This window comes from Ptychodera flava, chromosome 1, assembly GCF_041260155.1.
Source record: "Ptychodera flava strain L36383 chromosome 1, AS_Pfla_20210202, whole genome shotgun sequence".
Classification (NCBI taxonomy): Eukaryota; Metazoa; Hemichordata; class Enteropneusta; family Ptychoderidae; genus Ptychodera; species Ptychodera flava.
The window spans coordinates 28,012,784-28,029,095 of record NC_091928.1 but is presented as its reverse complement, the minus strand read 5'-3'; the positions used below and the strand labels follow the sequence as shown (position 1 = coordinate 28,029,095).

Below are 16,312 nucleotides of genomic sequence, written 5' to 3'. Positions count from 1 at the left end.
ACCTTTCCTATCTTGCGCGATGTTGACAAACCCGTAAAATCCCTGGTAAGTCCACGGATTAGCATAATTAGTTGTGTTAACTAATTAATTACAACATGTGTGTACGAGAGATATACCTCCTTGTAATGGGGTGTAAAATAAATAAAGAGTCACAGAGGCTAGGTTAGGTTATAACCATTTATTTTATTTACTCTGATCAGTCAGAGGATGAAGAAAAGGAGAGTAAATGATAGAGAAAACAGTGACAAAAACTCAATAATAAGCTTATTCATACTGTCTGGGTAGCCTGTGGTTCCAGGGGTATTAATTCTCTGCTCCAGCAGGTGTAGGGACAAAAGGGGTACTAATTCTCTGCTCCAGCATGTTCCAGGGGTACTAATTCTCTGCTCCAGCTTCACCACGGGTACTAATTCTCTGCTCCAGCTTTACCAGGGGTACTAATTCTCTGCTCCAGCTTTACCAGGGGTACTAATTCTCTGCTCCAGCTTTACCAGGGGTACTAATTCTCTGCTCCAGCTTTACCAGGGGTACTAATTCTCTGCCCCTGCTTTACCAGGGGTACTAATTCTCTGCCCCAGCTTTACCAGGGTACTAATTCTCTGCCCCAGCTTTACCAGGGGTACTAATTCTCTGTTCCAGCAGTTCCCTAATTCTCTGCTCCAGTGGTACTAATTCTCTGCTCCAGCAAGTGTAGGGGTACTAATTTTCTGCTCAAGCAAGTTCCAGGGGTACTAATTCCCTGCTCCAGCAAGTGTCGGGCACTAATTCTCTGCTTCAACAGTTCCAGGGGTACTAATTCTCTGCCCCTGTAAGTTCCAGGGGTACTAATTCTTTGCTCCAGCAGTTGTATGGGTACTAATTCTTTGCCCGTGTAAGTTTCAGGGTACTAATTCTCTTCTCCAGCAAGTGTCGGACACGAAATCCCTGTCCCACTAATTAAGTATCCAGGGGTACCAATTCTCTGCCTCACCAAGTTTAGGGGTTCTAATTCTCTGTCAAACAGGTTCCAGGGGTGCTTATTCTCTGCCCCAGCAATTCAATTCTACGTATAAATTCTCTCCTTGCAAGTGTACAAATTATCTATAAAAATGGGTAACCTGTGTTCTTTTGCAAACTCTGATTTTCATCAGAGGAAAAGAAATCATTTAGGTTATTTTGGTAGCCTGGGAGATTATTTAGAAATTTTGAGAGGTAAATATTGAAAATATTTTGACTACCTCTATTTCTTCTGTTTTGTATGGGAAAACATGAAAAATAAGCAAATCTCATTTTTCAAAAATATTTCTCATAGTGTTAACGATGACGTAATTTAATGAGAAGATATTTGTATTCGAGCTCGGCTACATTTTTTGATTTGAAAACTTTCATCATGGCGGATTAACTGAAACAGTGAGTATTCAATAACCTTTTCCTATGTTCATGTAGCACTTGTGCAAAAATAAGCGAGTCCACAGGCCTTTGGCGAATCAACAAATGCGTTTTTCACCAAGCTGAAAGGTTGAAAGATGCGTCCGTCACTTTGGGACGAGCTAGATAAATGCAGTCAAACCCAGCTGGGCATAGAAATTTGCCATAGTATGACTTTGTTCTGGAGACGACCGGCCGTGCGGTGGATCTTTGCAACGCAGTTTCCATATCTGAACTGATGTACTTGAATGACAGGCACAGGAAACGATGGCCAATAAAAACGCATTCTCGTTGCATTTTGATAATAATGTATCAATCACAATGACACGGAAATTATGCCTCCTCCCAACAGAAGGGCCACGGTCTATTTTTAGCCCTGGTACAGTATGTCTCAGTGCTGAAAAGGCCATATTGTTGTAATGTTGTCATGGCGACTTTTAAAATTTGCATACAACTGTGAGAGTGAAACGGGTTGTTTATAGGTCACAAAACTTTTGAGTCCCACTGTCGTCCATTACACCTGTTTCCTTGGGCATTAAAGGTGTGCAAGTATGGACCTGGTAATCTATTACCTTGAATGGACATGATTATTGGACCAGTTAAATGTCATATTGCATGTGTTGACGATGGTGCCAATATTGATATGTGAATGTCTTTGATATAACACCAAATGGTGACGATTGCAGTAGTCTGCTGTCGGTAAATGACTTCAACAAGAATGAGTCCAGATAGGTGGTATTAAGCCGAGTCCATGGTGATTCCTATCAACAAATATTTGGAATATTTCGCAGTTATGTAGACGCGTGTGTCTCTTCAACTCAATATGGTAACGATCATGCTGTTGTTATCATATGAACACACCAAAACGTTGATTTTACGTGGATAAAGGTGTCACTGAACCAGGAATATCATTGCTGACGCTTCTCAGATTAGAATGGAATAACCCCATGACATTGTTACTTTAACCATAGAGCCAAAGTATACTATCACTTCAGCCGTATGTAATAGCTGTGCTAATTTCAGGATCGAGTGATCGTTCGAGCTGTTTGAGATCACTTAAAACTTAGTCAAGAAGTATACAAGAATAAACACGAATCATGTTCTCACTAAAACCATTCATGTTTTAAGCATATGTAGTAACACATCGATGACATACATGTATCATCGGAAAAGGATAAGCGCCCTAGTTCAGAATCTGTGAACCCTGGTTCAGCATAGACGAATGGATCCGCTTTTCCAAATACGTACGATTGCGTTTATGAACACGAGTCCGTGCTTGTTTTCCTACTTACAACCGGAAACGACCATCTGTAGAACAAAGGCTTGTCCACATACTGTGCATTAACATGTCAATCGTCGTCATATTTCTAAACGAGACATCAAAATTAATATTTGTGTCTGTCACATAAAGCATTCAAGTGTTGTGCAACCATATGCACCAATTTTTAAACAGATTCACTCAACCGCTCTAGCCGCACCACCTCACGCTTCACAAATTCGATAAGTTGTGGTTGCGTGCTGTACGTTTGTCTTTATCGTGACCCGACGCGTAAAATTGTCGATGCACTAAAAATAATTAATTCATACCGACTTTTAACTTTTAACAATAACTTTTACCGTCCCTCATTTGCTGTATCATCGACAAAACATAATAGTTGCCCAAGTATAATCTTTCAAAGGGTATGTCTTTCGTCTTGACTTGAGAACTTCAGTATTTGATGTAAAACGAATATGACTAGGCATGCTAGCAGTAGCTGTCAAGAATGAACGATTGGCGTATAATTTAAGTCCAGTACTTGGGAATTTTAAGAAAATCATCACATCGCCAGAGAGATCTGGTAGGGTTATTATGTTCGATGAATGCAGTCATCAGGCGCGGTGTTGCTGTCATAGTAGGGTATGTATGTATGTGTGTGTCTGTGTGTCTGTGTGTCTGTGTGTCTGTCTGTCTGTCTGTCTGTCTGTATGTATGTATGTATGTATGTATGTATGTATGTATGTATGTATGTATGTATGTATGTATGTATGTATGTATGTATGTATGTATGTATGCATGCATGCATGTATGTATGTATTTATGTATGTATGTATGTATGTATGTATGTATGTATGTATGTATGTATGTATGTATGTATGTATGTATGTATGTATGTAGTGTGTGTATGCATGTATGTATGTATGAATGCTTTCATACCTGCACGAGTCAACGTTTTAATTTTTATTTATTTATTTATTTATTTATCTATTTATTTCTTTTATTTATTTATTTATTTATTCATTCATTTACTTATTTACTTATTTATTTATTTATTTATTTACTTGTTTATATATTATCTGTCTAAATATAAGGTTTCGTCAACGCTTAACAGTTATCAGAATGTTACTATATACCTAGACTCTTTGTTTTCGATGAAACGTCCTAAAACAGCAATATTTGTGTCAATATTATTTACTACAAATGATTTGTCTTTGCTTATGTATTTAATTTTCTTTCTGTTTCATGTTTTCTTAGTTTTCTTAGGTAAGAATTGAATAGACCAATAAATAGCTTTGACACTTTAACGCCAGAGCTTGATAGCTTACTTACACGCAACATGTTATCATTGCAGCCATATGGTATAGGCATGTACAGTTCAGTTGCTCAGATACGATCATTTTGTCTACGACATCTCCAAGCATAGTCAGAGCAATGCTACCGACATTTTTCAAACAATCATATCATTTTTTCATTGAATAACACAGGAAGCATTGCCACTTCAGGAAAATTCAGAGGATCGACACTTCATCAACAGAAAGGAATTGCGGATGTTGTGTTCGCTGAATAATCCGTTCTTTTTCATATTATGGAAGTGGGATGACCATCTAATAGAATCAAACAAAGTCCTTTATATTTAACTGTAAAACCATACGTCACACTGACATCGCATTTTTGAAAGGGACATCGGGTTACTTCATATTATGTTATTGAAAAGTGTAATCCAAATATTTTTTAAAACACGTCAACCATATGTAACCGCATCCAGGGGATTCATCACGCTCTCTCGTAGCTGACAAATACATACAGTGAATTTCAAATTAGCTTGGAATTACAACGTGCTCGGGTGTTAAGAAAAACGTTTCTGGCTATAGAAAATGACGCCAACTGCATCCATTCAAACGTTCTCCTTTGATAGATTTTGCAACAATTCAAACTAATGCGACGTCCGCTGTACTACAGTCAACATCGTCGGTATTGAAAATTGAAAACTCACCCGTACATTAACTGTTTGAACATTGCCTTTATCACATTTCATATCACACTTTAGCACAGAGCGCTAACGATAGGTTTTTTCTCGGTAAAGTGTGTGTACAGATCGGTACAAAGATTGGTGTTTACTACACTGAACTTGTTATGTAAATGAGAACAGTGGACGTCATATTGGGGTGAATTGTTGCTAAATCTATCAAGGACAACGTTTGATATCGATGCAGTTGGCGTCATTTTCTATCGCCAGAAACGTTTTTTCTAAACACCCTAGCGTGTCGTAATTCCAAGCAATTTTGAAATTCACTGTAAGTATGGAAGAAAGGTATGTTTTTGTTTGTATGAAAGACAGATGATTTGTATTGTCGATAAATCACGACTAAATATTTTTGCTCAATACATACTTATACAAGATTTGTATTTGTATGTATGTATGTATGTATGTATGTATGTATGTATGTATTCATGCATGCATGCATGCATGCATGCAAGCACGTGGGCATATTTACCATAATATTACAATGATATTACTTGATACCTACTGTTTGTCCGCGACAAAACTTCCTAAAATTGGATTCATTTCGTAGGTACAATTACATCAAGTGTTTAAACTCTGAACAGTAATGATGTCATTTTTATTGTCACAACACCTGTAGACTCAATGGCTTGCCATGAGAATTGAAGATATATTCTATGATAGACAGATCAATATATTGCAGTACACTTTCGCTCCTTTGCATCTTACGAAACATATGATTGTTTCTGCCTCCCTGCAAAACCCCTCGGAGCATTCGATCAAAATAGATTTGATGTTTTAAACACGAAAAGGGTTGTTTTCATATAAGTATGTGATTGCTGTTGTCATTGATTTTTGTGTTTCACGATTTCTGAGACCAGAATTTAAACGATCCACAAAGTTGACACTTTCACGCCTAACTAAAAGTAAATATCAAGGTTTAATCCTTCTAACATACACCCTATAAGTTTGTCGTTTTGAAAGCAGTGTCCCGTTCATGTTACTTGGCTAATGGAGGTGATGTGTGAAGTACGGTGGTTCTTTATGCCCTAGCTCTCATGCATGATCGAGTATGAACAGTGAAAGTAAACCAGCACTCTTGTCATTCCGTGTCTGGAGCTTTGACGCATGTTCTCCCACTTGGTGAACAGGGTCACTTAGTTACAGACCTTCGTTGCAGCTCATTGAATAAACAGAGCACTGGCAGGCATGTATTTTCGTATTCAATCGTTTAAGAATCCAAGTTTTCATAACCAAAAAGGACATGTCCCTAAAATGCTTTCGATATCAATTTTTCAAATTTTCCATCAGGACAACAGTGTCAGTTGTCGCATATTGTCAGCCATTTTGATTTGCACTCGGTTTTATCGACGGAGTGATTGGCAGCGGGGCAGTAGTAGATAGTTCTCCTAGGGAGGGGAGGGTGAATAAGTGATGTAACCGCTATCACATGGCACAGAGGAAACTTTCTATAAAAGGCAGCTTGGTCTATGCAATTTTCCATCTCATACTGTACGAAATTCATTGTCAGCCATGAACAAGCTCCTAGTTATCGTCAGTGTTTGTCTGGTCACCTGTGGCCATAGCGATGCCCAGACCAATCAGCCGAATATTGTGTTCATCATGGTCGATGACCTGGGTAAGTTTACAAAATTTTTCGATATCAACGTAGACAGTACAACAGTTGTCTTATTATTTTAAACATTTTCAAAGGTATTGTATCAGTTCTGTACAACTCTGATGTCGTGAGCTCAAAGTAGACCGCGCAGCTGCAGAAATTGTTCGTGATACTAAAAATTTTTGTCGAAAAAGGTCCTGCGTGCTTGCAAGGATTCCTACGGAAATCTCCATTATGTTTCCATGTTGTGTTGCAAATGATACACAAAATAACGATTTGGACTCCTGAGGAATTTTCATTTATGTTTATAGACATGAATTCATCATTTTTGTTTAAAAATCCCACGATAGATCTAGTGTTTTCCAACATTCAAACACAGCGACTATCCAAGATGATTTATGTGTGCCGTTAACCACTCACTGACAATGTGATAACCTTCGTCTGCATTAGCACACTTTTAATTTGTTTCTATATTCAAAGGTTGTACTCTATATGATCACATTTTGTATTTGTACTGTCCCAATACTAATTAACCGCTGTTCTATAATGTTAACTCATGAAAATAACAAAACATTCACGCCATACCAAAAAGGCTAAGCTCAAGTTGACGACAATTTCTGCTTGCCTATACCCGGGGACATATCATGTTGCTAGGTCAAAAAACATACCAACAATTTACCTACGTGACAATTATTCATTGACGAGGTCTACTTACCTTCAAGTGGAGACAAATATGGTATAAATTACCAACAAGTTAAGAAACATTCAAAGATGTTAGCTGCCAAAAACAAATAAGGTACAGCGTCATTGTGATTCAAACACTAAATTTAAGATTAGACAGTAGAGGGTCTTCCCCCCTTTTGACTATGATTTAAGGCAGGTTAAGTTTAAGTTTAGAATCGTTGATCGAAAACTAATAATCAGGAATCGGAAGAGTGTATCCGAGTCAGACCGCCGTTGCTGTTCAGAGCTGACAGAACAAAACTGAGTTCCCCTAAGTTTAAGTTACTTCAAGTAATTTCAATTATTTTAAGTCACTCATTGAGAGTTACTTATCTCAATAATACTTGATTAAATGTAATTTATTTTATATAGTTCATCGTATTTATTAGTAATTGATATTCGTCATTCACTCATATGTGTTGGCTCACTTTTTATACTCATTCGGTGACAACCAGTTCTCAAATCTATCTCTAATAAATAGAAAAAGAACTGTTTTGTGAATCTGTTATCGTCACATTGACCGTTATTATTTTTGCCCATTTCGGTCTGCTATTGTGTTGACCACAATTAATGCAGTTAGGTCGTTCCATCGTTTAATTAATAAAGTATTGGGCACTCAGTAAAGTGACAGATTGATTCTTATGCCTTTACCATTTCTACAAACAAATGCGAATGCATAACAGTGCTAAGGGAGATTTAACGAATTACCGTAAAATGCCAATCAGCAATGTTATAGCCGTGTCCATTGCTGTGATAGAAGTTAATGTAATGCAGTATTATAATTTGACATACAAGATAAGATATCTTTGAAATCCGTGACAAATTGCGTCCACCCCTTCTGATGCCGTGATTCTTGATATATCATATTCCAAAGCACTTGTTTTGATATTTTCGATTTGAAATTTTTCGATGATCTAAGTCGTGACAATATCCCAGTCATCAAACGTTCACAGTGAATAAAACAGAAGGTAGATTCAAGATATCCTTCGTTTTATATATCTCAATACAACGGCACCAGACTTTAAATCAAAAAAGTAAAAACGTCGTTTTAGCGTGACCAATCGCGTCAGGTGATTGTCATCTTTCAGCTGTTCTGGGCAATCATCGGAGCAACTATATCACTGGGCACAGTGCGATCATTCCTTCTAGCCTATACAAATTTAACATTCAACAAGGTCAACTCTTAATCGGTTCTTGCATGTGAGTTTGACCCAAAGGACGTGCGCCCTCTTTCGTTTATTTTGATCGAAACTGGCACCACATTGCGGGGCTACGGTACTGAAACAATGATTGTTACAATTTGTCACTTAGTGAGATTGTTACCAGTCTGAAAGGAGCCTATGAAATTTGCATAAACGATCGTATTGTAGAGCCTCGTTTTCGTTACGCTCATCGCCACTGCAGTGCAGGATAAAATACGGCAAAAGGGCGGTCTTTATATATCGACGTGCAGCAAAACGTAGAACAGCTAGAACGATAATTATGCTTTCATTTGTAGCATAAATACTAATGATCTGTTTTCCGAGCGTAAACTCACAAAAGTTAGGTAGTTTTATTGAAATAGCTACAAAGTGGGTGGCGAGGTCGACCCGACAAATGCGCGAGTAAACCGCACCTTTTTCGTAAAACAGCTCGATAATGACTTTAAAGGTCTTAAGCCAAGCCGAAAAGTTCAGAAATATTTATTTAACTATTATTAACGTTTGGTGAAATTTTAATGACCGTTCGACCATGTGCATGTATTTGCGGCAGTGTTGAATGTTGGCATGCAGTTACTATCATAGCTGTACATCCGCAACTAGACTCTCCACAGTCGCTGTGCCTTGTTTTGTGCGCGCCAAAGTTGGGCCTGCATTCGAAGGCTACGCTGTGCAGCTGTGAGCACGCGCTGCCAGACACAGCGACTGTCGGTTCTTGCAAGTATATGAATATTCATAAGGGTTGTGACTTCAAAAGAAACACCTATCTAACTGAGCGGAGAGAATATATACTAGTAGCTAGTAAACCTATATACGCGGTATGGTTTTATTTTTCATTTTTCATTTTATTTGGCTATGGTACGTGTCGTTTTTGTTTTGATTAACAGATGTGTGGGGTTCTATAAAGTACCCGGATCAGGCAGAAATCCGACCGGTCGCTTGCAAGAACGTCCAGACCCTGGGATTCGCGTCGCGTCTCTGAAGGGCGCGCGCGTGTTCAACTGACTGACACTGGGAAGAACGCGAATCGCAGGGTCTCTGCCAGACTAACCCGTTACGTACGCTCCACGCTTGTTTACCGTGACCATTACCAAACCATTTGTCGTACACAAGGGCGTTACCTTTAATCTTCATTTTTTTCAAATTTTACCCCTATATCGGGTCACTGATGTTATATATAAACAAATTATTTAATGAATGTCACATTATGACCATCAAGATTTTAAAAAACTAAAATTTTCGCTAGTTATAAAATGTACCAGTCAAGCTCGAGCACGGTAATGAGATCACCCAGCACGGACGGCCGCAGCTGTTTACCAGCTTTCATTAGCCGCACCCGCGTACTCGTGTGCGGGATACAGGGTAGCCGTACGTATCCACGGAGTTTTTGTGCGGTCGATGTTAGTTTCCACAGTTTTTATATGCTTGCTAGCTACTAGTATGCGAAAACAGCGAAAAAACACTCATAAACGAAACAGCACTGCTAAATAAATGTCAGTACGACGGGTGTCTACTAAGAAGTGTACGGCCGCATACAACGTAGCCCCTCTCTCACCGTATAGTGCTTTTTCCACTTGCGCTGTCGACGACTTTACCGAGAAGCCAGACTGGCAGATTGTGTTGGCCAGTGAGGTAACACAAGCTGGCAGTCTGGCTTCCTCGTCACAATCATTGAAAACATAAATAGAACCGAAAAAACCTGCTAAGTTAGCCGGTGAGGACCGAGAAAGAGTCTACCTATATGTACGCTCACGCTTAGCTATGGAAACGCAGCTATCTGTGGTGTACCGTGGACGAAAACGACAATCACCGCGTGGTGTGGCCGGGGCAGCGTGCGTCTATGCGGGTCATCAAAAGGTCGACCCCACCTGTACGCTGCGCCGGACTACGCTGGTCGCCATATTAGTCAGGTGGCTTATATTAGTCAGCTGGCTTAGCAACAAAAAACAGCAATATCGTTACACGGATGATAAAAGTGCCAAATTTGCTACAGAGGTTCGCATATATGTGTAGATCAAATTACTTATTGCTCCAAAATTTTGCGCCACCGGAAAGGCTCGAAGACGTCATAAATTCAAAATGGCCGCCATTATATTGCTTAAAAATAGTAAAATACGGTTTATTCAGCCAGTTTTCAATATTCTTTTGGATAAACTGACACAGACATTCTCAATCATACAGAAAACGTTAAATTGACGCAAATCAATATTTTGGTGACGTCATAAAGCCAAAATGGCCGGCCAAATTCAAAATGTCCGCCGTAATATTATCTAAAAATGTTATAACACTGTTAATTAAGCCTGTTTTCAGCATTGTATCGCCTGAACTGAAATTGACACCCCAAATAACAGACAAAACACATAATTGATGCAAATTAATTATTGTGATGACGTCATGAAACCAAAATGGCGACCGAAAGTTACAAAATGGCCGATTATGAAGTTCACTGTGCTTGGTACAATAGCCCATTTACGTGACAAAGTGATAGTTTAAAGGCAATGTGTTAATACTCCATAAACTCAAAATAAAAGATAAATGTACCAAAACTTAACGAATAAGTTAAACAAAATTAACAAACTCTTATGGGATTAATGATTATTAAACAATGGTCCGTGTTTGAAAAAAGGAAATGAAGGCAACTTTACGCACTGGTTCTACCTTTATTTGTGATGCAGTATAGTGAGTAGATCAATGGGGTTTCGTGATGAGGGACACATGGTGAGAAACCAATGAATCAATAGTGCTTTGACCTTGGTCCCAGGAAAAAGGTTTTATGTTGGTGATTCCTCCTAGCGGCGTTTCGGGCCAAAGTAGGATCCCTTCTTCAAGTCACTTGAATGGTTTTGTATTCCCACATGCTTAGTTTGATGGTCGCCATTGTTCATCAAAGAGAGATGCTAAGATCATTATGTTGTGGTCTGATTGTTGCGTGCATTGTTGCTCTGACCGTTCATTTGTACTCTCCTTGTGTTTGAATTTTGCTCGAAGGAGGATATCTTGTATGTTTTTCTTCCTTTTATACGTTATTATGGGTTTTCTGGAAAACCATGGCCAGCGTTTAATCGCCCTTCATTATTTTCCAGTTTCTTATCACATTGTTTGATTAGGCTGGTTTTGATGAGGTTGTGCTGACAAGTTTTTTGTTACATCATTACTCTTATTTCTGTGGATGAAGGATGGCTGACGTTTTGTTACATTAACTTCTTTTTGATACAAGCTATGTCTTTCTTTTTGTAATCTCGTTGTTGAAGTTTTTGCGCTGAGAAATTGACCTTTTTTATGAAGTCCATTTTGTTGTTGCATGTGCGAACATATCTGAGTAATTCACCTTCAATGAAGCATTTGAAGGTTGGTGGCAGATAAATATCGTCAGATGGTTTTGTGTGGGTTTTACAGTCGAGCCATCTCTCTCGATTGCGCCTCTGGCTTTTGAAGACCACAAGATCAAGGTGTGAGATTTTGTCAATAGAATGACCAAATATGAATTCCCAAGTTGAATGTAGGGTATAGGGTGTTGCACTCCTCGACAAAAGTTCTGAATGTTAGAAGTTGACGTTCTGTTCCTGTGTTAATCATGAAAATGTCACCTTTTTAATTTCTATATGTATATTTGACCTAATTTGGGATTTAATATTATTTTCTCCGTTTCATGGTATGTGATATCAGCTATTTCTGGTAAGCCCATGCTGCATCCATAGATTTGTTTGTATTTTATCTCAGTTGAAGTAAAATATGTTGCGTTTCAGGATGATCGAAGGTAAGGCTTTTATTTACGTTGTTGTGGGTTTTTGTATCGTATCAGTTGGCTTTTACTGTTTCAGAGTCCGACGCTACGATCGCTGCATTTATGGCTTCATTTTTGGCATGTTTTTCTACATTGCTACCACGTCTGTTGTTACCAGAATGGAGCAATTGCTTGTATTTTTATTGTTTTAAGTAGTTAATGAAGTTTTTGTGTCCCTGACATATGTTAGTCGTCTTTGGACAATCGGTTTTATGACAAAGTCTAGAAATGCAGAGATCGGGTGGTTGAGCTTGAGCAGCCACTTCTAATAGGACGTTGGATAATGATTGTTCCTTCTGCTGGGGTTTTGTGTATTATGGGCCGATGATACCATCGTGGTGAACAAATAGTTCTACTTGTGGGAATAGGGAAACTGTAAATCACCTCGTCAACGATCTTCTTGTCATAGATAAATGATTTCATATACAATTTCCTCTGAATAGTTAATGTCGCCGAATGAAATAGTGTGCATTTCACAGCTGTCTATAACTATCTTTGATAACGTCATTTGTAGTATTCACAATTGCTATGCCTCTTCCTTTATTGATGGGTTTTGTTGTGATTTCTTTGTTTTAGACAGATTGTTCAGAGCAGTCTTTTCTGTTAGTGCTAGAGATATGTTCTTTCTGATTAGGGTTGCGAATGGAATTTCCTCTATCGATCTAAGTTGCTTCGAGACAGTTTGACAATTTTGGGTTTTCCATTGTTAGTAGTGTCGAACATGAACTTATCTTAGAACAGATGTCTGATTGATCGATTGTTTGTTTCTCATGATATTGCACAATCTTATGATGCGAATAAATTTGTTGATATGTCATACGACAATTTTTCTGCCATAGGCCCTTCGGAGTGGGAATAAATTTCAAGCCTTTGCTTAATGCTTTGATTTCAACATTTGTTAAATTTGATTTGCAAAATTTCTGATGAATCTGAGAATCTTTCTTAGTTCCTGCTTTTGTTTAGGCTTCCATTTCTGTTCATGTTCTTCCTGGCATTTTTTGTGTTTTTGGTTACTTTCCAAACAGCAAAACAAGACCAAAAACTCATTCTCATTAAAATTTGACTCTGGCCATGCTTTTGCGGCAGTGTTGAGTGAACGGCACTTTCGATCGCTCGAAAACGTAAAATAAAGGCAAACGCAAAAACGAATCGATAAAACCCCACAAAATATCATCGACGAATACAACTCAGTACAACTCAGCTGCTAACAGGAATGAGGACAAATGCTAAACATTGACTGAGATATCTGCGGATAAATTCTGGCGAAAAATGCCTTAAACCGTCACTCCCTGACTAGAGGGCGCTGTTTGAATTTGAAGGTAATTCCATTTAAGTACAGGCAAATGAAGTACCCTCCTTTCAGACTGTCTGTAGCAAAGCCTTTTTAGCAACATGATGGCCCTGTATATTCCCCCGTTTCCATCAAACTAACGATAGAGGGCGCTTTGGGTCAAACTCACATGCAAGAACCGATTAAGAGTTGACCTTATCGAATATTAAATTTGTATTTGCCAGAAGGAATAAAAGCAATGTGCCCAATAATATAGTTACCCCGATTATAGCCCAGAACAGCTGAAAGATGACACATCATCTGGACACGATTGGTCACGCTAAAACGACGTTTGGCTTATTTTATTTAAAGTCTGGTGCCGTTGTATTGATATATATCAAAAGAAGGATGTCTTGCATCTACCTTCTGTTTTATTCACTGTGAACGTTTGAGGACTGGGGCATTGTCACGACGTAGATCATCGAAATTTCAAATCGAAAATGTCAAAACTAGTGTTTTAGAATATGATATATCAAGAATCACGACATCAGAAGGGGTGGACGCATTTGTCGCGGATTTTGATTGATTATATTGGCGCTTTAACACATGATTTCCACAGCTTGTCTCTGGTGAAATAAACTAGGCGAAGGCATATTTGAGCAATTTATGTATAAAGTTAGTTTCCAATTTTCACAAAACTAAAAGTGATAAAAATACCTAATAAAACAGATCAAAAAAACTCTCACAAGAGGTATGACAAGAGAATAGTGTAATAGATCCACATTTTCCCTGAACCAGACTTGTATTTCAGAGTGTTGCAAGTTTAACTCATATGCAGTGTTAGACGAAAATGTTTGGTAAAAGTTGCTGATGAAAACTTACCACTAACTTTAAAAAATAACCTTAACTTCATCTTAGCCTTTGGTTTTGCCCGATTTTGCAGTGGGTGATGAAGAGCATGATGATAACCTTGAGCTAGCTGATGGAGATGGTCGAAACTCTGCCAGCTAGTGCTCGCTGCATTCATGTAATGTTCCCCGGCTACACTCGACCCTTTCAACCACTACAGATTATCGCAAACAAAACTAAGCAATAGAATATTATGTGAAGGATTTCAGGAAGTTAACATTCATCAAGAGTTTTATAGTATCGCATTGACCGGCCGTGTGTGAAAGAGTTCGGTACTGTAGCCTCGTCAGTTTATGGTCATCTCACTTCTTTGATTGTCGGCGAAACAAAAATCCTTCTTGTGGTTAAATCAAGCATTATCGGAAAGATCAACATATTTTACACTTATCACAAGAAATGGATATAGAAACAAAAACGATATAAAAAGAAAATCTATGTCTCTTTTGGGTGTCGTAAATCTGGCTATTTCGACCTTCGGAGTCGTACATTTGCGAATTGCGGAAAAAAGCCGTGCATCTTTTCAACTGTTACTGTGCACTTAATATCTTTGAAAGGACAGTCATCTGTGGCATTAAAGACAATGTGAGACAAAAAATATCGTGACAAATATTGTAACAGTGTAGCCCCTGCCTTAAAGGAATAATAAAATGTAGCTTAATATAGTTCTATGACCGATAAGACATTACAACATAAGCTGCATATGGGTCCTGTGATTACTTTCCAGTTTATCATGTAAGATCAAATGCTAATCGCAATACCAATTCAAAAATTCTTAACAACCGTTTAACTGTTTCCACATACACATAATGTGTTGTACAACTTTAAAGAACGGGTTCAATGTTTGAAAATAATCAAAAAATTGTATTGTAGCAACCGTAAACGCCATGTTGCAGCCTTTACGGACTTGAATCAATCCACAAATATTAAAACAGACAATAAAAAAGATGAAAAGCCGGGTAAGATTGTGGCATCACCTCAAGATCACTTTTACGAGCATGCTTAAGCAAGTAGTAACAAAAAAGGTACGATTGTCAGTAGTTGCATACGTTTACGAAATCCCATTATGTTATTTTGAACTCTCTCTTCCCTCTCTCTCTCTCTCTCTCTCTCTCTCTCTCTCCTCTCTCTCTCTCTCTCTCTCTCTCTCTCTCTCTCTCTCTCTCTCTCTCTCTCTCTCTCTCTCTCTCTCTCTTTCTCTCTCTCTCTCTCTCTCTCTCTCTCTTTCTCTCTCACACACACACACACACACACACACAACACACACAAACACATTTCAAGTGTACTTGTACGTAGAGAGGTCATCAATAACTTCCGTCTAATCAATCATTATTATACAATATACGTTTAACAGATATGGCAATATTATGTTAAAATTCAACCCGTTTCAACAATGCATGCATTATTTTTAGGATGGGCTGACGTTGGATACAACAACCCTTATATCATTTCACCAACGATTGACGGTTTGGCGAGGGATGGAGTGATCTTTAACCAAGCGTATGTGCATCCTGCGTGTACACCGTGAGTCTTACACTATTTCATATCAATAAACGATAAAAAGGGTTTCAAATGACGATCAGATCAATACTGTAATATAGTGAAACAAGGGACTGTGTTCCCGTCGGCAGCTGAACATTTGCCTAACGTCATCAGGGTAAATGTTCTCCTGCCTCAAGGGTATTTAGTCCCTTTTTGGCTATAATGTTTTTATTACATGCCTCAGTCTTAAATAGTTTTCTCTCAAAAGGTTTGGGTTCATATGCAAATAACGATCATATGCTGAATTTCTATATTCGACAAAAATCTGCTGATCGTCGAATATCCTATCGATATGTGTAAATCACTGTTATTCAGTTTATGTTTTTTCATGCATAAGGCCAAAGTAAGTAAATTCTTTGTTTTGCGTCCGCGCGCGCCTAGGTTTTTGGAGATTTTTCGGAAAAAAACACAAACTTTCCTTTCAAAATTTCGCCGTTGGTGGCGCTATTTTGTCGCAAAAACAAGTCGTGGCTTTTAACTTTGCGACGAAACACTCCTTTACGGCAGTCAGATTTCACTAATGGACCATGCGGTGACGTAAAACAGTACTCTCTACACATTTACCCCTGTCGATACTCTCAGCCTCACGCCGGGGCCTCACGT

The 16,312-nt window shown here is 38.4% G+C and overlaps 1 protein-coding gene across 1 annotated transcript in view; it reads left to right on the top strand.

The window, feature by feature from the left end:
* Nucleotides 1-6,128: 6,128 nt before the first annotated feature.
* Nucleotides 6,129-16,312, top strand: part of LOC139134185 (arylsulfatase J-like) — a 40,941-nt gene continuing 30,757 nt past the window's right edge. Inside the window, exons 1-2 of the mRNA XM_070701102.1 lie at nucleotides 6,129-6,306; nucleotides 15,580-15,691. Of these exons, the coding sequence (XP_070557203.1) occupies nucleotides 6,201-6,306; nucleotides 15,580-15,691 (218 nt within the window). The 5' untranslated portion in view covers nucleotides 6,129-6,200. The remainder of the gene's footprint in view (nucleotides 6,307-15,579; nucleotides 15,692-16,312) is intronic.